General features: G+C 27.0%; 1 protein-coding gene across 4 annotated transcripts in view; it reads left to right on the top strand.

The window, feature by feature from the left end:
- The window catches only part of LOC107451031 (BAI1-associated protein 3), a 392,542-nt gene that overhangs the window by 97,186 nt on the left and 270,951 nt on the right, over window positions 1-24,405 (top strand). For all 4 annotated transcript variants that reach the window (XM_087155406.1, XM_087155403.1, XM_087155404.1 and 1 more), the window contains exon 2: window positions 16,670-16,757. In XM_087155406.1, coding sequence (XP_087011532.1) covers window positions 16,670-16,757 — 88 coding nt within the window. The remainder of the gene's footprint in view (window positions 1-16,669; window positions 16,758-24,405) is intronic.

Below are 24,405 nucleotides of genomic sequence, written 5' to 3'. Positions count from 1 at the left end.
ATGAATTATTCAAGCTCTCCTAATTTTCTAATTATCTTGCAATCAAGACTACGTGATGTCGTGTTTGTATCTTTATCCCTTGAACTTTATCCCTTAAAACTACTCATGTTAAAATATAAGAAAGCTTTGCATTCATATCTTATTACACAGCTTACTTTTAAATTAGACAACATTTCAAAATAAAATGAATGTGAAAAAACGAATTTTATTGGTGAAAAAAGGAATTTTTAATCTGTAACTAAAATAAAGACTATTTTCATTTGTGCTCAAAATTAAAAACGAAGTACTTTGGATGAATTTTGTTTTAATTAATTGATGTTCTGCATTATTTTTAAATGAAAAGTTCCATAAATGCTCCATAATCCCACGTAAATTATTTTTTCATCATAAATATAACTCTAATTATTTTCAAGTATTGAAGTTTTATTATAATAGAGCATATTATTTTTCTCCTAACATTCTAATGTTACTACCTGAGGAGGGAAAAATAAATAAATATATTTATTCATCTGCACTCACGAATTAAATTTAATTCTATTGATAAGAAACTTTTAAAATATCCATCATCCACATTAAATGTAAGGAAATCGGGGATTTTATGTGAAATGAATTATTCTTATTTTTTAATAGTGTTAACATTTTGCAATTTGCAGATATAATATTACATTAAAAGTTAATTATAATATTTAAATCAGACGTTATTATTAATCAGACACTATTGAACGAACTCTTGTAAAAAAGCATATCAAATGTCCATCATCCACTTTAAATATACGGAAATCGCTGATATTATTCCAAATCAGTTATTTATCTTTTCTTTACAGTTTCAAATTATGTTTCAGACTTTGCAAATTATTTTTAAAAAGTTCTATTTTTTAAAAAAGATTATACTATTTTTTTCCAGAGTCACATGTGGAATTCCATTCCACATGTGACTCTATTCTATATTATATGTTATCCCATTCTATATTTCCCTTATGCTTCTTTTCTCTCTACATGCTATTCCAATTTTTTTTACCAATCCATTTCTTTCTACATGCTACTCCATTCCATACTTCCATTATATTTAATTCTTTTCTACACGATACTATATTCTATTCTTGCATTACATTTCATTTCTATCTACATGCTACTCTATTCCATACTTCCATTACATTTGATTCCGTTCTACACGCTACTCCACTCTATACTTCCATTACATCTCATTCTTTTCTACACGCTACTTCATTTTATACTTGCATTGCATATCATTCCTTTCTATACGCTACTGTATTACATACTTCCATTACATTACAATACTTTTTATTTGCTACTTCTTTCCGTACTTCCAATATTTTCCTTACGAATTCTACCTCTACTCTATTTTGCGATTATTTTGCCTTTTATGAAAATAAAAATCAATTGTACATAAACATCCTAAATTCAAATATTGAATTGAATTCTATTGCTCAAAAATTTTTCTAACATCCAGTTTCAATATTAAATATATGGAAATAGTAAATTTTATGTTCAAATGAATTATTTATCTTTTCAAAAGTTTTGATTTCTTTTAACCTTTGTAAATTATTTCTACAAAGTTTTAATCTTCGATGAAAGAAATTTCGAACAAATAAAGTTTTCTACCAATTGCTAAGATTTTTCTCAAACTTAAGAGGTATTAATCAAGTTGAATTACCATTCATTTAAGTATTTTCAATATTATTTTCTAAATTCTGTTTAAAAGAAATAAAATATGTTGCACGAAACGGAACTTCGAGCCTCTTGTAAACAAGTACCGTAAGAACAGTTTCAGAAAGTTACAAAAGTAAACATTCATTTCGTTGGATCTGTGAACCATAATCTTTTCCTAAAACATGTTTTTGCTCTGAAATATAATAAGTCTGTTTACTATTTTATCAGAAATTCTCAAGAAAGGGAATGTTATTTATTAAAAGGATGGAAGGTAGTTATTTCTGCTAGATCTATTCTTTACGTTTACATTTGCAATTTCAAGATGTATTAAGTTTATTTTTCATTCTCTCAATTCGAGGAATTAAATAGTAAATTTTTCCTACTCTTTCTTCTTTCATTCCATTATTTAAAAATCTTGCATTAAAATTTAAAAGTTATTTTAAATACATTTATATATATATATATATCTATATCTATATCTATCTATCTATCTATCTATCTATCTATCTATCTATCTATATATATATATATATATATATATATATATATATATATATATATATATATATATATATATATATATATATATATATATATATATATATATATATATATATATTTATATATATAATATATATATATATATAATATATATATATATATATATATATATATATATATATATATATATATATATATATATAATATATATATATATAATATATATATATATATATATATATATATATATATATATATATATATATATATATATATATATATATATATATATATATATATATATATATATATATATATACAGAACACTCTCAATATTTCGAACTTCGATTCTTCGAAAACCTTGTTATGTCAAAAAAATATTTTTCTTGGTATTATATATCCACCTAAAGTTAATTTGAATTCCTATGTCTAAGATTTTCTTCTCAAAACCTTGTTACATCGAACTTTTTTCGAAATAAATTGGAATTTTTTCGGAAAAATCACAAAGTAAGTTTACTGTAAAAAATTCCTTTCTATTTTATGCATAATTTTGTCTTATTTTTAAAAATAAAATTATCTTTGCTGTATTTAGACGTATTGTCAACTATTATTACATACATATTTAATAGTAGTTATTCTTATATTTCATGACTCTACTTTTTAGAAAAATATTTTAGAATATATTTTTCTACTCTTTAGAACATATTTTGCTCTGAATTTGCTATCTCGAAAACTCGCTTCCTGTAAATTTCTTAGCGTCTCTTCAATTTTTAAAAATCAAGAGTATTCTGTATCGAAGTTAAAAATATAGAGAAAACATAGGAAATAATAAAAATTAAAGAAAAGAGAAGGAGAAAATGTATTAAAATAAAATATTTTAAAAATATTTAATTTTTTTTATTTATTTATAAAAATTATAACATGCAGCAAAACAGAATACATTATTTAGTTTTCCGTCTTTTTATAGGTAAAAATACAAAAGGGGAAGAATTTTTGTTAAATTACGTAAGTTTTTAATCAGAAGTATATAACCGAGTTCCGAGTTCACACAGGTACGGGAAATCCAATTTATCAGATGTTTCAAAGAGCATATGTATAAAATATTATTAGTTAATTCATAGGTAAATAGTCGTTTACTCAGTGTGATGGGTAGAAACTTTGCCTACATAGGCTTTGGTCGGGTTTCAATTTCTCTCACTGAAAAACCATTTTTTTGATCAACGTACACTTTCTAAAACCGTGTCTTAGTGGTTCAGATTCTGATCTAATGTGCAATGAGCAAAAAAAAAAAGAAAAAAAAAATATCACCGTGATTAACTCTCGTTTTAATGGTCGGATTTTCTCCATCTTAATGGCTCCGAAATCAGGCACAAAAACACACTTTCTCTGAATAAACTTATATATATATACACCGAAGAGCCATTACATTATGACCACCCTGCTAATAACATGTAGGACCACCTTTAGCCCTCAAAACTGCTAGCACCTGCCGTGGCATTGATTCCACAAGGTGCTGATAGGTAGTCTGAGGTATCTGGTAAAAAGGGCTCACCAACTAGTCCAGCAATTCCCTCACATTGCGAGGGGGTAGCGTGGCAGCGCGAATTTGGTTTTACAAGTAGGACCACAAATGCTCTATTGGATTAAGGTCAGGTGAATTTGGGGGCCAAGACATGACGTGAAAGTCACTGGAATGTTCCTCGACAATTCGACCCTATGACATGGTACAATATCCTGTTGGTAAACACCATCCCCCGCAGGAAAAACTGTTGCCATGAATGGGTGAACTATGTTCAAGTAGCTTACAGACGCCAGGGATTGTTCTATGAGGATTATGGGTCCTAATGTGCCCCATGAAAACATTGTTCCTGGGTGAGAAACCATGAAATCCTGGGCGAGCCCATTGTTATAGATGGAGGGTGGTCATAATGTAATGGCTCTTCGGTATATATATATATATATATATATATATATATATATATATATATATATATATATATATATATATATATATATATATATATATATATATATATATATATATATATATTCGTTATTTAATAAAGAGATTTAATAAATTATTGAACATTATTTAATAAACATTTCATCGAATAAAAACATTTTATTCAATGAATGCCAGTTTTATAAAAGCATGTTTCTGATAGAATGTGATCATACATCTGCTTTTTTAATTTTATTTTTTAGTTTGTTCTTTCAATAATTGATACAATTTCAATAATATACAAACGTATGCGTAGATTTTAAATAATATATTTATTAATTTCTTCAATATATGTTTTATAATTATTAATACGAATACGCAGTCAGCATTTTTAAGCATCCTAAAATTTCTCAACATCTTACATATCGTCTTAATCTTAAAATAAATGCTGCGCGTGTTTTGCAGAGTTATTTTACCAACTATTTCATTAAATTTTAACATTTCTCAAAATCATATTCTTTAAGCTTCCACGTATATTATTTTTCCATTAATTTACTAATCAATTGTTTTAGTACTTTAATTTAGGTTTTCCTTTAAAGTAAAATTCCTTTTTAAATTATTGTCACGTTCTTATTCAAAGAAAATATAGAATTTTTGCCATCTAACTGAGAATTAAATTTTGTTATGAAATTAAAAATATTCTACTGATCAAAATTATTAGGTGCAAAACAGCTGACTATTTACTAAGCATACTATTTTTTTTTTGAAAAATAAAGATGAATTGTTGATTGTATTTCTTTTATTGTTTCTTATTCATTTGAGTAATGAAAAGTAAATGTGTAGTTTTACAAAGCACAAAATTTAACAGCTTGCTTTGATTTTTAAATGAACAAAAAATAATTGACATAGAATTTTTTTTGACGTTCAAACTTATTTCCGACCTTTAACTGTGCTCGTGTGAAAAATGTGGTTACAATTTTGTAAATATTATTACTAAACTTTAGCACAATACAAAAATATATTGTTGTATAAGGAAAATGCTAGATTTGCATTATTTTGCTAAACAGCTAATACTAAAAATAAAAAAATAATAAAGAGATTCCTAAACCGTGCTATTTTTAGAATTATCATATTAAAAAAATGTCTTTTTTTCTTACAGTTGAATTTCCTTAAAGTCAAAATAAGATATAGTAAGAGATTTGGATAACAAATTATGTTATAGATGTAATTAATATGTTTAGAAAATAGTTTAAATATACTTTTTTTTAGAAATTATAAATGGAAATTGCTCTTTTATTTCGCCGTAAAAAGACAAAAACGTTAATGATTCTTTTACGCTCAATTGAAATGTAACAATGATTTAATTAACCCCAGAATTGAAATATGTTTGGCCGCTATATTTAATACCTTGAAACAGGTAGAAACAATTAGACTTATTAAAATTATTAGAAATTCAACTTATTCTTTCATTTTGCTAATAGCGGTAGGAAAAATAAGGAAAATAGTGAAAAGCTCCGTTTACCATCATGCTTACTATTCATACATTTAATCATAAAACTTGAGTTTTTTAGGCAATTTAATTAATTTAAAATACAATATTTCTAAGAGTAGTTAAAATTAAAATCAAATGTCTTCGCTTAGTTTGTTATTTTGACAAGCACTCATTTTTAAAATGCACTTTTCAAGTTCCATTTTCTTAATCGTGTAATTTTAGCTTTGTCCAAAATAAAAGGTTCGCTGACGACATGTAATGTTATTTAGCTCAATGAAATTTTACTCTTATTGTTTTTGAAGACAATATGAGGACTTTTGCGAGGAAAACATAAATTAGGAAGGTGATCTCGTGTTTTACTTTTTGATCTTAGTTGTTTTATTTTTCGGAAAATGCTCACTCAACTTTTAAACATAAAGTTTTCTTAACAATATCATTATTCTAAGTAAACATTAAGTTGAGCCTTTTCTTGGAAATAATGGATAAAAATGTACATTTTGAGAGGAAGCCATATCAATTGTCTTTTTTTGAAGAAGCCTTTCAAATTAAGACGAAATATTGAGGAAATAACTCACACTTTATTACACTAGGAAATGCACGCGTCTTATAACGGTTTATTTATTGATATTTTGCTTTGACATAATTTTTTTTTCGTTTAACATTGTGAAAAGGCTAAACATTAAAGTTAGATATGTATGGATAATAATCATAGGTTTTTCAACTAGCTCGTTAAATAGTTTGATTCGAGATATATTATTATATAGTAATAAAACATTTTGTAATGAAATTTGAAGCTTTTGAAATTTTCAGCGTTTGTGCTTCAGTTTTTCTTAATAATATATTTATTTTATGATAACTCATAGGGCATATAATTGATGAAGATCTATTAAATATTTATTTGATTTTCTGTGACAAAAATAACTGAAATTTCTCTTATAAATCAGTAAAAATTAACATTGCTTTTTTCCTATAATGAGACTCCAGTATACTTTTTTCTATGCATCTCATCATGCAGGGTAACAATTATTGAGCTGAGCGAAAAAAAAATAAAATAAAAATATTGAGTTAAAAAAATATATGCAAGTTTTAAAAGACCTTACAGTTATTCGCATTTAGTTTATGAGGGGTAGATATGCTTGCCAATAATGTACATGATGTGGGAATGACTGATTCAAAACTACTGTATTTTAATACTTTCCCAAAAAAACGACAACAAAAAGAGTATGCATGCGCAAAAAAATTTCCTCCTGTCCTCAGCTTAATCGCGTAAGTTTAAATTAATCTTTTCAACAGGTTCAAAAGATATCAAGTGTGTTCCTTTTTTTTGAAATTGCTCGCAAAATTTTTTTTCTTCAAAATCTTGCCAACTGAACCCAATTAAACGAAGTTTCAAAGGTTCAAAAGTTATTAAGGTTTTCTTTTTTTTTTCATACCTCCAGCTCTTACAAAAATGTTTAAAAATCTCGGCTACTGAACTGAATTAACTAAATCTCGCTCACGATTCAAAAGTTATCAAGATTTTTTTTTCATATAGCTCTATAATAGTCACTCTGCAGTTTTTCAATTTTAATTATAGGATAGAAGCGTTTTTATAGGAGTTGAAGCTAACCAAATTTGAAGCGATGCTACAACTTTATTAATTGAGAATCGAAAGAAATGGCCACTTAGCAGAAATAATGAAGCAGTGTCATTTTTTATATAAATTGTATGAAAAAAATATTTTACAAGTAAAATTAAATGGGCTAAATCTAAGCAAACATGAGCTTTTTTTTCTGTAACTTACAAAATTAATGCAATTAATTATTTTTCTAGAAGGAAAAAAATACTTTATCCTAATTAGAACGCTAAGAAGACTTGATTTCACATTTTCGTCATATTTAATTTCATGTAAAGCTGAAAGACTTTTTCTCCCTCCTTAAAACAATGCATGTTAAAACCTTATAAAGATTGATGCATGATACTTGAAATGTTAAGAAAAAAAAAGGAGTATTTCTGAACAATTTTTTGAAAAACATGCATTTTCTCAGAAAAAAAAATATGTACTGAAATATTATTGGGGCATTTAATACACTTGTAAAATTTTTTACTTCACGAAATTATAACTTAAAATTTTCTGATTAAATTTTAAAAATATGTATAAATTTTTTAGATACTTTGAAATTTTTTTTCAAAGGTGCCCCATGAAAAGTCTGTATGCACACTTCATATGAGTACTGCGTGTGCTTGCTTAGTATTTCTGGATGATCAATAATGCACCCTCACATATCGCTGAAAAAATTTATTATAACTAAGTATTTTTAATAAAAGTGAATGATAATTTAATTTTAAAACAAGCTGAAGCCTGGATATCTATATTCAAAACAAACTATTCATATTGTGAAATGATATATTTAGTCAATGTTCATTCATAATGTAATATCTCAGATTTTTAGAAACGATGCCAAAATATGACTAAAGTTGCAATGAAAGAAATATTAAGAAAAGAATTTTAATATTAATAAATATTAAGAAATTAATTTCCACCGTAAAAGCACTGCTTTTTATTGTACTACTTGTAAAACTGACGTTTCGTCTTGTAACTATATATGAAATGGTAACAGAATTTTACCAATCAGTCAAAGTTTACAGAGCGTTTTTGAGTGATAAATAACAGAAATATTACATTTATCTACTCTAGCCCCCTCTACTTTGTTTAAAATTCAAAACAATGCATTAATTTAAAATAGTTCAGAACTTTTGATTTCATAATTCGATACTAGTGTATTTATCGATGACTTCACCACTTAGAAATTAGGAAATTCCCTATAAGATTTGTTTTTACTGTTGTTTCTAAAATCACGTTCTTTTACCTAAATTAAAAAAGTTTGCTCTTGAAGAAAATAAGCAATAATTAGTGCTTCAATTTCATCAATTTCGTCAATAAATAGGACTTACAGAAACAATAATCGTTGAAAGAAGATGTTTGACTAATCTTGGCATCCTTCCATTTTATATCCTTATAAAGTACTTCAGTAACCATAAAAGAAAAGTTTTCGAATTCCTTGGAGCAACAATTCATTCGAAAGATTAGAGTTTCAAGCTAATGTTTTATATTAATTCTCGAAAGTGCTTTATACGAATCAAAACTGTTGACAAGACTATGCGATATCCCAAAGAGAAAACTTGAATTCACCAAGATATGGTTCTCCCTTCGGGGCTTAATGTAATTGTTTACATCCAAAAGGAATAATGAGTGGTATAAAATGAAATGAGCTCAGTTAACTTTGCCTTCAAAGCGTAAGTATTTCCCTGTTGCACTTACAGCTAATTATTTGAGGGTTCAATTCAAAATTACTTAGTAAGATGAAGCTTGAAATTCGCTGAAGGTGGTTTAAGTTTTAAAACTAATATTTGAAAGTTTTCTAGAAAAAGTTTTCATCGGCTTTAATGATGCACATTATACTTGAACATTAGTTAAACTTCTAATTATAATTCGTTTTAGAAAAGAAAACTGTACATTCTCTTTAACATCTTAAAAAGTTCTTCGAAGTACTTTAATCAAGGAAAATAATAATAAAAAAAGACTACAATTTGAAGACCATAAACTCGAAGCAAAATTATTTTTAAAGTGAACGTATACTGAAAGGAAAATCTGCTTTTTTTAAACGAATTAAAAACTTAAGTATTTTATAAAAAGAAAATTAAACTTCTTGTCAAAAAAACCCAATTTGACGAGATTATTTGCCTTAGCTGGTAAAGTAATATAATGAGTAGTAAAATAATGAATAGTACAAAATTAAATTTGCTTATTTAACTTTGCATTCAAAGCGTAAGTATTTCCACTTACTTCGTTGCACTTACAGCTAATTATTCGAGGGTTCAATTCAGAATAACTTAGTAAGATGAAGCTTGGAATTTGTTGAAGGTGGTTTAAGTTTTAAAATTAATATTTGAAAGTTTTCCAGAAAAAGTTTTCATCGGCTTTAATGATGCAAACTTGGACGAAATTATACTTGAACATTAGTTAAACCTCTAAATAAAATCCATTTTAGAAAAAAAAACTGTACATCCACTTTAACATCTTAAGAAGTTCTTCGAAGCACTTTAACCAAGGAAAATAATAATAAAAAGGACTATAATTTGAGGACCATGAATTCGAAGCAAAACTATTTTTAAATTAAACGTATACTGAAAAGGGAATCTGTTTTTTTTTTAAAAAAACGAATTAAGATCTTAAGTATTTTTTTAAAAAAATTATTAAGCTTCTCGTTAAAAAAAACCCATTGGACAAGATTTTTTCTCTTAAATGGTTAAGTAGTATAATGAGTAGTAAAATAATGAGTGGTATAAAATTAAATAAGCTTAGTTAACTTTGCCGTCAAAGTATTTCCACTTACTTTGTTGCATTTACAGTTAATTATTTGAGGGTTCAATTCAGAATGACTTATCTGAAGCTTAAACTTAGCTGAAGGTGGTTTAAGTATTCAAATTAATATTTGCAAGTTTTCGAGAAAAAAAAATGTTTTCATCGGCTTTAATGATGCAAACTTGAACGAAATTATACTTGAACATTACTTAAACTTCAAAATATAATCCATATTCTAAAAAAATATGTACATTCAATTTAACATCTTAAGATGGTCTTAACTCGAATTAAAACTTTACCTTTAAATTAAACATACACTTAAAATAAAACCTAGATTTTAAAACGAATAAAAAAAACTTAAATATATATAAAAAAAATAATCAGACGTTACAAAGCTTTTATCGCTACAGCACTTTCGAGGATGGTATGGAAATTAGAAAAAAAATGCATGAGTTTCCACTTGAAAATCGAAAATCTCTCGAAAACGTAATTTTTTAATGCGCCTAATAAGTACGGCAATGCAAGATATTGTTGGAATGACCCTTGTTCAGCAATTTTTTTCATAATTTGATGCATCATATGATAGTTATATTTCATAAATAAATATTCTTTAAAACTAGGACAGATTAAGTTTTGGACAAAATGGTAAATTCTTAAAAACATGGTTTTTACAGGGTCTTGTCTCTTTTGTTCAAAAAAGTCTAAATCTGTTCTAAAAACTGAGTCAATTATCCAAAAATTCCTCTTTCTACAGCAAAATTTCATTTAAGCAAGATTAATAATTTAAAAAGTCAGCAATTAAGCATGATAAAAAAATCTAGAAAACTCCGTTTGGAAAACTGAATAAGCGTTTTTCTCGAAGTTACATTTTCTAAGTCAGCCGAACTTATAATTTGTACAAATCTTACCGATAAACTTCAAATTTAGACTGTATATTTAAAATTTAATTCTTTCTTAAAGTTAGAAGGTTTAATTTGCTTTAATTTAGAATTTTTTTCTTTCGTTTTTTTTGTAATAAAAAATTTAATGGTGGTTTCATTAGGGAATTTAAAAGAAAATGCACTTTCTTGTGAATATTGGTGTGATGAAGAAAAGAATATTTCCTGATCTACGTTCTTATATAGCTATTCGTATATTCAGGGTGTTCCGTAAAGACTCACCTAAATATATATTTTAGGGATCCTTATCGAAAATAAAAACAAAAATAGCATGCACAATGGGTGACACACAATAATATCAAATCAAGGAAAAAAAACAAAAGCGCATCGAAATCTTTCATATCACAGTACAAGAAGGTAGAAATTATAAACAAGAAGACAGATTTGATTGTGGAAGGAAGGAAGGAAACAGAGAGGAGTTGAAAATGATTATTAGAAACATCTTCAAGTTTCAACCTTTAATTAAACCTGTTTTGATGTTTAATATATACGCTTTCCTTTTTTTTTTAATTTGTCAGATTTCGATATGTTTTTTTTTTCTTACTTAAATATTAATTTGTGTCGCACATTGTGCTTACATTTTTTTTCCATTTTTTATAAGGACAATAAAATAACAAATTAAGAGTTGTCTTTGTGAAACAGTAATTATTTACGCTATTTACTCTGGAATCCTTATTAAAAACGATTTCAAAGTTATATGCTCATTCGAGGTTAGTAACTAACAAATATTTAAGCTAGAAAAAAGCGAAATTGTTTTTAAAAAACTGAAAAATCACTATTAAGGAAGGTATGTTAGAAACATTAAAACCTGTTTGATGGCCGGAAAAAATAAAAACTTAAAAGGAGGAGAAAAACTATTATAAATTTTTTTATTATCAACTGTTATAATTTTTTCATATCAAAACCTGTTTGATGGCTGGAAAAAAATAAAAATTTAAAAGGAGGAGAAAAACTATTATAAATTATTTTTTTATTATTACCTTAAAATTTCCTTCAGTAATCAAACTGGTTTTGATATTTTTAATCCTCTGAACCGAACTTCATCAACAGTGCTTTTTCAGATTTTGATAACGATTTTGTTTTTACTCCCATACATATTAATTTGTGACCTCTTATATTCACGTGTATAATTTCGACTTTCCGACAAGGCTTCTAAAATATATATCAAGGGCGGTAAGTACAGAGCACTTTGTATACATTTTTATTCTTTGATCCTTAACTTTCACTTGATAGGTTTTGTGTTTTTCAAAACAGTCATTTATAAATTTATATATTATATGCAATTCATATTATTACATACATAAATGATAAAGTCTTAGAACTGGAAATATTTATATTATATGAATTTAGAGAGAAGTTCTCTTCTACATAACTTTCAAAAATTAGTAATCATTTTTAATAAACTAATAATTTTTTCTAAAGGATGATATATTGTTAAAATACATTATATGCAAAATTATTCGTCAAGAAATTTTAAAATTTTAAATTAAATAATGTTTATTTTTTTTAATTTTTCAGATTATATAGTGATAGAAAGTTTGTTAACCCTTTCACGTTATTGTAGCATTAAGATATATTTACATACGCTATTAAATAAGAGCATCGTAAGGTGTCGTCGTTGAATAGAACCTTTAGACAAGATTTGATGATGCAGTTGAAACTTGAACTGACTTTGTTGATTCGATTGGATTACGTCGTCTTTCATGCGTACCTATTTAGTCCTATATCAGGAACGACAGCAAGAGTAAATGGAAAGTGAAATCCTTTGACACGATTTCTAGAGCATTTAGGCAGGACAAATGAAATGCTTACTTTTACATATGCTACAGAATTAAAATCTTCACAAAAATATCATAATTATAATAAATACAATATTTTCAATTGCTAATTAAAACCGAAAAAAAATAAATAAGGTTTTTATGTAAATTATTAAACAAAATAAATTATATTATTGTTCAAAATTACATTTATAATGTATCGTAATTTACATGACTTCATTTAATTCCGTAAAAACTATTTAATATCATCCAACTTCGATCAGCGTTGTCCGATCATGCGTTAATATTAATACTTAGAAAATATTACTATTATTTGTATTACACTACCAACAAAATGCCTGCTTGGTGAAAATATGTATTTCTTTTATATGTTTGGCTGCAAATAACGAATCTGTAATTATTCTTTGATTTCCACGTTTCCTAAAATGCACATATAATCTTGGCGACTTTACGTATTTTAACCGCACACAATAATAGCTTATAGGTAATGGATATGCACTCTCATTGACAGCAGTGCCATCGCTAGATAGGCGCCTGTTTTGGTGATCTTTGCATCATTTTTGGAGACATTACATATATTTACCTTCTTAAAGTCTCGAAGCTTTTGATGGATAAAGAAGCGGGGTATCCAAAAATTTTATAGAAACTTTGTGACTTTTCTTCTACAAAAACGGTACGTGATGAACCATTTTGGTCTTGATGAACCATTTTGGTCTTGATGAACCATTTTGGTCTTGATGAACCATTTTGGTCTTGATGAACCATTTTGGTCTTGATGTAGCATCATATGCTTAATCAAGCATCATATGTTTATAAGGATTCACACAGTTTCATATATAGATCAGAAAAAGACACTCCCATTTGTGGTATTACTTTTTATTTCGTTTATTTATTGCAGCAAATGCATATATCATATAGCATCAGAATCTCGTAACAAAGAACGGCCTATAACTCCATGTCAAGTTGAATATTGTAGACTGCAAGTTAGAGAAAGACAAAGATAAAACAAATGTTGCGGTCGGATTCGAACCTGATACTTCCAGGCTACAAAGCGTTTAGTGGAAAAACGGACAGCTCGGACAGTGAGGTCCTATAATAACCATAGTTCTAATCAAATTTCACTAAAATCTGTCGGGTGATTTTGAAGACAATTTTTTAATTATAATTTTTTAAGTTCTCTTAATTTCGAACACCACTGTATATCAGAGTTTTAACAAAGCTTGATACATAAATAATTGATTTTTGTTACGAATATAAAGGAATTTTAAGTTTTATTACCAGATGTTTGTAATTTGAGAATAAAGCGTCACTCAACGCTTATTTAGGACTAAAAAATAGTTTTTGCGTCCTTTACTTGTCATAATATTTTTTTTAATTTTCAGCAGCCTTCAAACTTGTTGCTTGCCTGTACTGCTAGCACAACTCTGTAATATCTTAGTCCACTCAACGGGTAGAAAAATAGATCAAAAATAAATAAATAAATTTAAAAATTTTTCAGAATTGTTGGGTTATTGTTCTGTATGATTTACTTAAGGTCTCCATTCACAGGATGCAGTAGCTTAATGAGGGGTGTGTAGCTTCTCTTTCTTGAATTATTCATAAAAATTCACAAGTATCTAAGAATTAAGCCTTTTAAATACCTTAGTCCCTTGCAAAATTTGTGTGAAAGTATTGATTACAGTGGGAAAACATTATTTCCAAAGCGATCCTTATTTTATCAAAATAAAATATTATCTCTAATGCATGTTGTGTTTTGTAAAAAATAAAATACGCATTTAACATGAAAAAGATTTTTCTAAACACTGTTGATTAAAAAGTGCATAAATGGTAAAATAACAGTTTATGTAATTGTTATTTTAAGGCCTCACATACCTATTAAAATAGGTAAAAAATGAGAGAAAACGAGCAATTTTCAATCATCTGCCAATTTTATAATAATTATTCTAAAAATACCAAATTTTGAAATATGACACTATACATAGTCTACATTTTGAAAACAATGCAAAAGTTTTTTTCAAAAATTAAGAAATTTCTTAATTAATTGAAATTTTAATTCAATAAAATTTTTCTGTTTTTATTTGCGCGCAAGCTTCTGGAAAAAGTTTACATAATATTTGCTTGATTTTTTTTGTGAGTATAGAAATATATGGTAAAACTAAAATGACGAAGAATGAACAAATAATTTTACTTTTTTCTCTATGCAAAAATTTTTTTAAAATTTATTAAAAAATTTTAACAAAAAAAATTGCTATTTCATTTTTTTAAATGTCAATACATTAATCCCACCTTCAAATGGCTTCGTTAATTTATAGAAACAGGTATTTGAGACCTGCTGTAAAAATTTTGTGCAATTCTAATCAATAGTTTTTGAGATATTGTGCGCGCAAGGTGTAAAAATAGCATTTTGAGATAAATGAGTTTAAACACAAAACAGGACATATTTTATTAAAGAAAATGTATGACTTATTTTTTCGATAACTTTTGATCTAATGTGAATTTTTTTATGCTTTTTTTTCCCAAATTTTCAGAAAGATCCATAGAATAGAATAAAATATTATTAAAAAAATCGATTTTTTAATGCATTATAAGGTATGTGAGGCCTTAAGACATTCAAATAACCATAAATAAGATGGTATTCACACTGTAAAGTTCGAGAAATACCGCTTATTAACTGCTTTCACCTAATACGGTTAAACAACCAGAATTTTATAGCAAGGCAAACCTAATGAAGTCACTTAGTTCCTTACCAGCGGGTACATATTATAGCCGAGAGGACCCGTTTGTCTCATGACTGACAGAATGGGGGTTCGAGTCCCAGCGTTGACACCACAATATTTCCTCCACTCCCTTCAACGCATGAAGAGATTCCAGTGCCCTGCATTTCCCAATTTGTGACCCTGGACTACTAGAATCCGATATTCTCATGACAGCATCATAAAGCTGCTTAACACAAAAAGTCTAGTTTTTCCCATCTCTTACAACAGGTGAAACTAGCAAATAAACTAATTAAACAGCAGTTCACGTTGCATTTGATAAAGCACAACACAACTACAACCTAGTTTCAATGTCCAATTAAATTTCTTTTTTTATGGATTTTAAACCTTACTGGTTTCAAATGGTAAAAAAAACATATATCTTCGTAATCATGTTTTTTTTTAACCAAACTAATTATAAATGGTTTCAAAACCGTAAAAATGAAAAAAAATGTTTGTTACCGTAAACGGACGGATAATTGGATGAACAGTGTGCCGCCGATTATTTTACCGTAATTTTGGAATGAAAATTCTAACAGATTATAAATAGAATCTAACGTGAAAATATGTTTTATCTAAATATAAATTAGTTAAACATATTCGTTTATTTTGCAGACTGAACTTTATTTACCAAAAGTTTTTGAGATATTTTAAAACTGCTCCTAATACATCAAATTAGTTACTCTTTACAAATTTAATCAATACCTGTAGAAAAAAGTATATATACTATTACTTATACTATTTTCAGGACATTTATTTTTTGCAGTAATTAATTTCTTAGCACCCATTGTTTCTGTGGTTTTTATAAAAATTGAATGGAAGAACTTATAATCATCTCCTCCCTAAAATATCCTCACCCATTGATGAAGATTTTTACGATGCTGTCTAGGATACTCCTTCCAACAACTGTCAAAACAATTTTTTCTGAACACTGTTTTTGTCTTTCCTTGCATGGATTATAAAAAGCAAAGAAGATTAGGAACACAGAACTGATCTTTGGTGCCGATTTTCAATTAAAAATTAATTTAAATCAGTTGTAGTTGTAAAAGAAGAGCTTACACATAGCTAAAGATTTTTTTTCCAACTTAATACACTTTTTTAGTTGAGAAAATTCATTGTCCTTCTAAGTGGCTTTACAATTTTTCTACTAAAATGCAATGTAAATAATGAATAAATTCCCTACAAAGGTTTAAAGAATTTTTCTGAAGAACTAAGCTTTCGCTTTTATAATTAGTATCCTTTTTTTTAGGGTCCCCGATTCAGATGAAAACTTTTTTGAAGCATTTACTGCGTTGTCTTGGATGCGAGAAAACAACAGATTCTGTTTTCTACGCAAGGTAAGTAAAAACATTTGTGATAAAATAAAATTCTCTAATCTTTTTGAAAAATATTTCACTTAATGGAAATTAAATGTTTGATTTAATTCTTTGGTTAATTTAGGACTTTAAGGCATTTTCCCAATGGAAATCAAATTATCATGCCACCAATTATAATTGAAACTTAAAGTGCAATCTTTAAAGTCTCTTTAAAATAATTTCTTTCCGATTATAATTAGCAATCCTTCTACATTTGCATTTAAATATATCAAATGCTGTTAGTTTCAATTTCATGCCGTTGCTTTCTAATGGTAAACTAATTTATTTCTGATTTTAATTAAATTTAATTGATTATTTGAGAAAGGACAGAAACCTCTTTCCTGAAAGTTTTCAGAACTCAACAAGTATTACTTTTTTTAATGGATGAATAAATTACTGAAAATACTTTTTTGCTATACTCTATCTGTACGAGTATACTCTATCTGTATACCCTATCTGTATACTCTATCTGTATTTCACAATAAATCTTGCTTTTTTTTGTCATTTAAGTTCTATGCATTGAGGCCGAGATAGCCTGGTTGGTAGGGGGCTGAACTCCAGCCCGTGAGAACGGATACAGCCGGCCAAAGACTCCTCGTGTAGAAAATAGTGACTGGTGCTCGTTAAATCTGTCGGGTTACGAAATCCTCCATGTTCCCATAACAAATCATACCACTAGGGTACTGGATAGGAGATTGATCGTTCTCTGGTTCAGATCAAAAGTACTATCAGTGGATTAATGAATGGGTCCGCCCTATAAACGGGTGTGACGTATGGGTGTGGCAGAAATTAAATTCTTGGCCATAGATGGCGCCACTGGTAAACAAGAACAATCGTGAGTGCCTTAATGGCCTACGGTAACAGCTCTATGCAATTTTTTTATTTGAACTCCCTCACCTGAAGTGAACATGAAATAATAGCTAGGAGTATAGGGCAAAATTAACTGTCAAGGGGGTAACATAGGGTTAGTAAATATGAAGATGGAGATCAAAAATATTTTTGTTAATCGCCATTGGTTGACATTTGTACTTCCGAAAATGCATCCCATGTTCTCCATTACACGGGTTTTCAAATTATCTTCGTCCAATTATTATTTCATCATTATGATTATAATTATTTTAGACCTATTTTGTAGCGATTTTACGCTTGTTATTGAACATAAATTTTATGTTGCATTATTGATTCAAAAACACACATCCAAAATTCTATTAATTAAAATATTACATACAATGCTTACATTTTAAATGAACTAACTTAGAGAGATCATGAAAAATTTTTTCCGTTTAGAAATGAACTGTATAATGTTTACCATAACTCGAGAAATGCTTCAAAATACATGATTTTATTTATTATATCAATATATGATTTTAAAGTTACTGGCCATTGTCCGATAACAAAATTTCCTTATTTTGCCCAATACACTTTTAAAAAAAAGTCAGAATTCTCATGTGTTGTTACGTCTGATGATCACGGAAGATTTCCGCAATATATTAAAATGTTATTTTTGAAAAAAGGAAATATCATATGAACCACAAAGAATGGTTTGTTCTACCGTAAAGCGCTCAAACTTCGCACGTAATTTGTTGGGCCACGAAATCGGGGGAGCCATCCCCTTCGCAGGGGATCAAAATTGTGATGGCAATATCTTCGGATTATTCTCAGGGATGTTTTCCAGATCGTCTTCAATAGCCTATTGTGCAGGTCTAGGAAGACGTAAATAACGTACCACTATTACTAAGAGCATTTAACAGTAGGACCAATCAAATGGTTTGATTTTTATGATGTTTCAGTTCTCTCTCATGGGCATTTACAATTGTAAACAAAAATGGCATCATCGAAGGAGAAGGTTAGGATGATCTAACGGATTATTTCATGAATGAAACAGACTTTAAGCGTCAGTTTTTGGAATGCAAAATACCATTTTTTTTAAATTCGAACAATTAAAATAATAGATAAGAAACAAAGCGCTGTGGATTTACCGTACCAACAGCCGGCGTAGTATTTTAGTAAAAGTAAGCGTTTTATCTACTTGAGATTTTTTCTCAAAAATATTTGTTGGCTCTAAACTTTTAAAATTAGAACTTTAAATAATTTCTACTAATCGTAGTTTTGTTTGCTTTAGCTGTAAATAATTTCTGTTTTTTTTTTCCTTTTTTTGTAGTTAATGATTTTTTCTGGCAGGAAGTTCCATTTCAAATATTCGCAAAAGAACTCGCCAAGTTTATTTATAACTATCTAACTAATAAAATATAGTTTTCCTTTTTTTCTTTTAAAATTCTGAACTTATTTTTTATTATTTATTTTTGCTGACAGTAAAACAAATGCTTGAATAGAATTCTTTTGTTTTTTTTTGCATACATTTTTTAAAAAGAATTCTTTAAATACTTGAAAAGCTTATCATAAAACATTAACAAGCTCTATCTAGTTTATGTTTAACTTCAAACAAAATGTGTGTAGCACATATTCAACTTCATATCACTATATATATATATATATATATATATATATATATGGGTGATTCTCACGAAATATGACAGTTCACTGTCGCTTGCTCCAAGATCTAATACTATTATACTAAAAGAACTTTTTTTAAAAAAATAATAAATTGCATTGCTGTTAGCATTTTAAAATGACTTTGCACTATCATTGACTGTTTTGTGTGGTTAAAAAATTTAATTGAACTTCCGAATGTCATTTTCTTGGCATGTCCCAAACAATGTTTCCAATAATAACTAGCTTCAAAACTTCCCATAAATTTTTAATATCTAATTTTTTTTATCTCAACCGGTGTAAGCAGTTTCTAGAATATACGCAGAGGGTATTATTTGCAAAAACTTCGTTTAAATTTTTTTTTCTGTCAATAATTTGTTTGTCCCAAGAAAATCTGTCATTTTCCTAGCTACTTTTATTTAGTGGTTTATAACCAAAATATATAGAGCCAGTAATCAATATCTTATGTTAATAGATTGATTGGATACCCTCCTATATGCACACGTCTTGTTGCATGAATAAAGAACTAATTTTCCGGTTCAAAATCTATTTCAAAAAATTTTTCAAGGTGAGTAGGTTTTTGTGTTGTCATTTTCCTGGTTTCTTGAAATTATTAATAACATAAACTACATAGATTTATCTGAGTTATTTTAAGAAATGCTGTTGTTTTCTGCAGAATGAAAGCGTCTTAGGCCAGAATATTAAATTAAAGTAAAGTTAGTTGCTAAAAAATGGCGAATTTGTCATTATCCTGGCTGTCATTTTCCTGGCTTATGAATTCCAGGACATTGAAGTGCCACCAAATTTTTTTTTAACTGCTAATACTGAAAGGAGGAAAAGCAAATATTAACCTAATACCAAGTTTATGTATGATTGTAATATGGTTGGACGTAATCAAAGTTATTTATTTATTTAATGATTGATTACTATACACAATTTTGTTCTGCACATATCAGCAACAAAAAAATAGATTTTTCCTGCAGTGGATGAAAAGAATTAATTTAAGCAATTTATGGTCCATGTAACATAAAGGCTTAAGTTGAGTTACTTACTATTAACTTAAATGACTGTTTTTTAAACTTCTAAGCTATTATGTCATTTTCCTGGCATTCAAGATTTGGTGAATTTCTATTTTATTTTTTCCTCGAGCAAATGTCAACAAACTACACTGCTGTCTGCAAGATATTAATAAATGTAACTAAAGAAGTATACAAAAAAAATGTTAGATTATTTTGAAGACTTTAAATTTGAAGAAGTTTTTTGGTCCGAATTGTCATGTTTAAAAAGAATCACTCATATATATATATATATATATATATATATATATATATATATATATATATATATATATATATATATATATATATATATATATATATATATATATATATATATATATATATATATAACTTCATAACGAAGAATAAAACAAAGAAAAATAATAGACATATGAAAAAGGGGGGGGGGAAATAATAAGTAAAAAAATAACAAACATTTTATTAAAAAAAAAAAAAAATAATGAAATGTTAATTAAAAAACCGGAAGAAAAAAAAAGATATAATCTTTTCTTCAACCCACACGATTATATCCGCAAAACAGAGTGCTTTCTGATATTGTATCAATAAAGCCAAAGCTAAATATATTAATACAATAGTGTGAGGAGCACTCAAAATAATTTTTTTTTTTTAATTAACAACAAATAAAATAGATCACAAAAAGTACAAATAAGTAAAAATAACATGTAAATACAGATAATAAAATAAAAAGAAAAAACATTAAAAAGGGGGGTAGGGACTATAAAGCGAGCAGCAAAATCAGTTCAACTTACATGGACGGATATTTATCAAGAATGATTTAAAAATGTTTTCGCAGAAAGATTGCCAGATTACAAAATATGAAAACAAAAGCGCAAATTGAGTGTAACAAGAGGGTTTTAAAGTGTCGTTCTTACTGCACTGCTGAAGTGATTTGTTATTCTGAGTTTTGATTTGTTAGTTACCAAGGATGGGCCCGAAATGAATGTGCGCAAGGTAATATTATACTGGATAATTTTAAAAATTGATCATAAATAGTTTTAGAAGATAGATGTTTATTTAAGAAAAAATATAAAATAGAAAAGAGAAACATAAATTGCCTGTTTTGCAGATAATTTTAGCTGCGGATTTGCACGATATGGATTAGCACATAGAAAAATTGTTTAAATTATCAAGGAAAAAACCTTTTCAATAGATAATTTTGACATGGATTTGCCCGAAATGGATTTGCACATGGAAAATTGTATAGATTAACAAAGGAAATTATTTAGTAAAGGAATTTTTAGTAAATAATTCTAACCACGGATTTGCCCGAAATGGATTTGCACATGGAAAAATTATACAAATTAACAAGGAAATTATTTAGTAAATAATTTTGGCAATGGATTTACCTGAAATGGATTTGCACATGGGAAAATCATAAAAATTAACTAAAAAAATGTTTAGTAAATATATCCACCAAAATATACGATTAATTCAATGATTTTATATAAAATTTTATTACATTAGTTGGGTATCCATTGTTTTTTATCAGATTTTGAAAGAGTTTATCGATTTCTTTTTTGGATAAATAAATATTACTACATATTCTTTTAATTCTGTTCATTTCATTAAAAGTGGTATTTAAATAGATGCTCCTAGAAACATTAGAATTCCAAGTAACTAGTTTATTAATATTAAAATTAAAATCATTTCTTTTATCGTATAAATCAACAAAGCAGCTATTTTCAACTTTCATAATACCCAAATCCAAAAAATTGAAATTAATATTATCATCATGATTACGAAGTAAGATTAATTCCTCAGGGTATATATCACTCAATAAAACAGTAAAATCTTGGAAATTAAAGATAATTAAGTCATCAATATATCTAAAAACAAATTTAATACTAAGAGTATAATTTTTTTCATAATAATGCAAAAATAAGTTAGCTAAGAGAGATGAATAATTAGATCCCTGTGGTATTCCATTAATTTGAAGAAAAATATCCCTTCCACTGTAAAGATAATTACTAAAAAGACAAAAATTAATCAGAATTTCCCAATAATCAAAATCGCAACAAAGGATATTTTTAAAATCATAATAATAATTCAAAAGGGCATCTTTTAGTTTAGAAAGGGGAATGCTATTGAAAAGATCCTGGAAATCAAAAGTCGCAATAGAATTAATTTTATTATGTTTAATGAAATCTAAAATCGGTTGATTATTAGTGACAATCCAAGAGAAACCTTCTTTAGTAATATAGTTAATAATCTTATTTAAGTAGTTAGAGAAAATGGTGCCAGGTTTAGTTAAATAAGTATTAGACCCACATGTGATAGATCTAAATTTTACTGGAATTTTATGAAATTTAGGACTGATAATTAAGTAAGGAAATTGTATATTGCTAATTTTAATTTTTAATCTCTTGTAAAAAGCTAAAATTTTTTTAATGACAATATTATTATTGAAATTACTAAGTTCAAAATTTTTACTATTTTTTAATTCCGTATTTAAAAGTTCAGCATAGAATTTTTTATAGAATATAGCATAATTATTGTTAGCTTTGTCTATGGGAGTGATTACAAAATTTTTTTGAAGTTGCTTAATTGATTGAACAATATTAGAAAAATTTGTTGAATTGTTATACTTATTTAAATTATCCTTATTATTGAAAATAAAGTTTTTAAAGTAATAATAAACTCCCCATTTCCATTCTGTTAGCATACCTAAAGGTAAAGAGAATCTATTTGATATCTTTAAAAAAAAACTATTGAGCTCATTAAGAAAGTATTTTAGAATCTTATTGATTGACATACGGTAAATGGGTCTAAACTTTGTGCCATTTATCATTAAATTCCTAAGTTCCAAGTTTTCTATAATATTTAAATTACCAGTAATAATATGTTTATGATGTTTATCAACAAAATCAAAATATTTATCCTCCTCACAGTGACATTCATAATCGGATATATTAATACTCCCTAAATTTTTGCTTATATCATTATAGTTAAATATGGCTCAACCAAGAAATTTGTTATATTTAAAACTTTTAATAATGTTAAAATCTTTGAATGGAAATAAAGCTTTAAAATTTTCAAAAATGTAGTGAAATTTGATCTTATCGAAAATAGGATTTTGAAAGTTAATAACGAAATATAAATTATCTAAACTTTTCTTTTTATTAGGCAAAATTTTGCTCATTTTGGCTTTTATAAGATCGAAACAAAGAATTTTGAAATGTAAATTAATGAAAGAAAAGTTAATAATAAGATCGTAGAACTTATATATTTCATAATTCTTAAGGGAGAAGACAAAATCTTTAATTGGTTTAATGCTATATTGTTTATTAAAGTCTTTTTATAACTTATCTTAAAACTTATTGTTTTTCTTAACTTTCTTCGTGTTTTCTTGTATTTATTTATTTATTATATATATATATATATATATATATATATATATATATATATATATATATATATATATATATATATATATATATATATATATATATATATATATATATATATATATATATACAGTGGTGGCCAAAAGTGTGGACACTTTTTGAAAGTTTCATGTTTTTTAACTTTTCGTGCTTGTAGAATGTATTAATTTTCACTTAAATACAAACGTTTACATATCAAATTGAAGGGAATTTAATGTAGAATTTAATAATAAATACAGTATTACAATATCTGTATTATAAAAAAAGTAATGAAACTAATAGTAAGATCTATCTTAGATTTGCATTTTTTAAGGTGATACTTTCACAATCAATACTTAGTAGGATAACCCTTATTTTTTAAGATAGCTTCACAGCGTCTTTTCATCGAGTGAACGAGTGCTTGGAGTTCATCTTTCGTAATCACATTGTGCCAGGAAACAATTATAGCTTCAATAAGTTGTCTTTTATTGGATGGACGTTTTTTTCGTACAAGAATTTTCAAACGTCACCACAAATTTTCAGTTGGATTGAGATCTGGGCTGTTTCCTGGCCATGGCAATATATCTATGCCTTTATTTTGAAACGATGCTTTGCATACTTTTACTGCTTGGCATGGAGCTGAATCCTGCTGAAAAATAAATGGTGCGTTGTTGGGAAAGAGATACCTGATGGAAGGTA

The sequence above is a fragment of the Parasteatoda tepidariorum genome, chromosome 11 (assembly GCF_982258835.1).
Source record: "Parasteatoda tepidariorum strain Cologne lab strain chromosome 11, Ptep-v5.0, whole genome shotgun sequence".
NCBI lineage: Eukaryota > Metazoa > Arthropoda > Arachnida > Araneae > Theridiidae > Parasteatoda > Parasteatoda tepidariorum.
The sequence above is the reverse complement of the archived record's forward strand: the minus strand, read 5'-3'. Positions and strand labels throughout refer to the sequence as shown.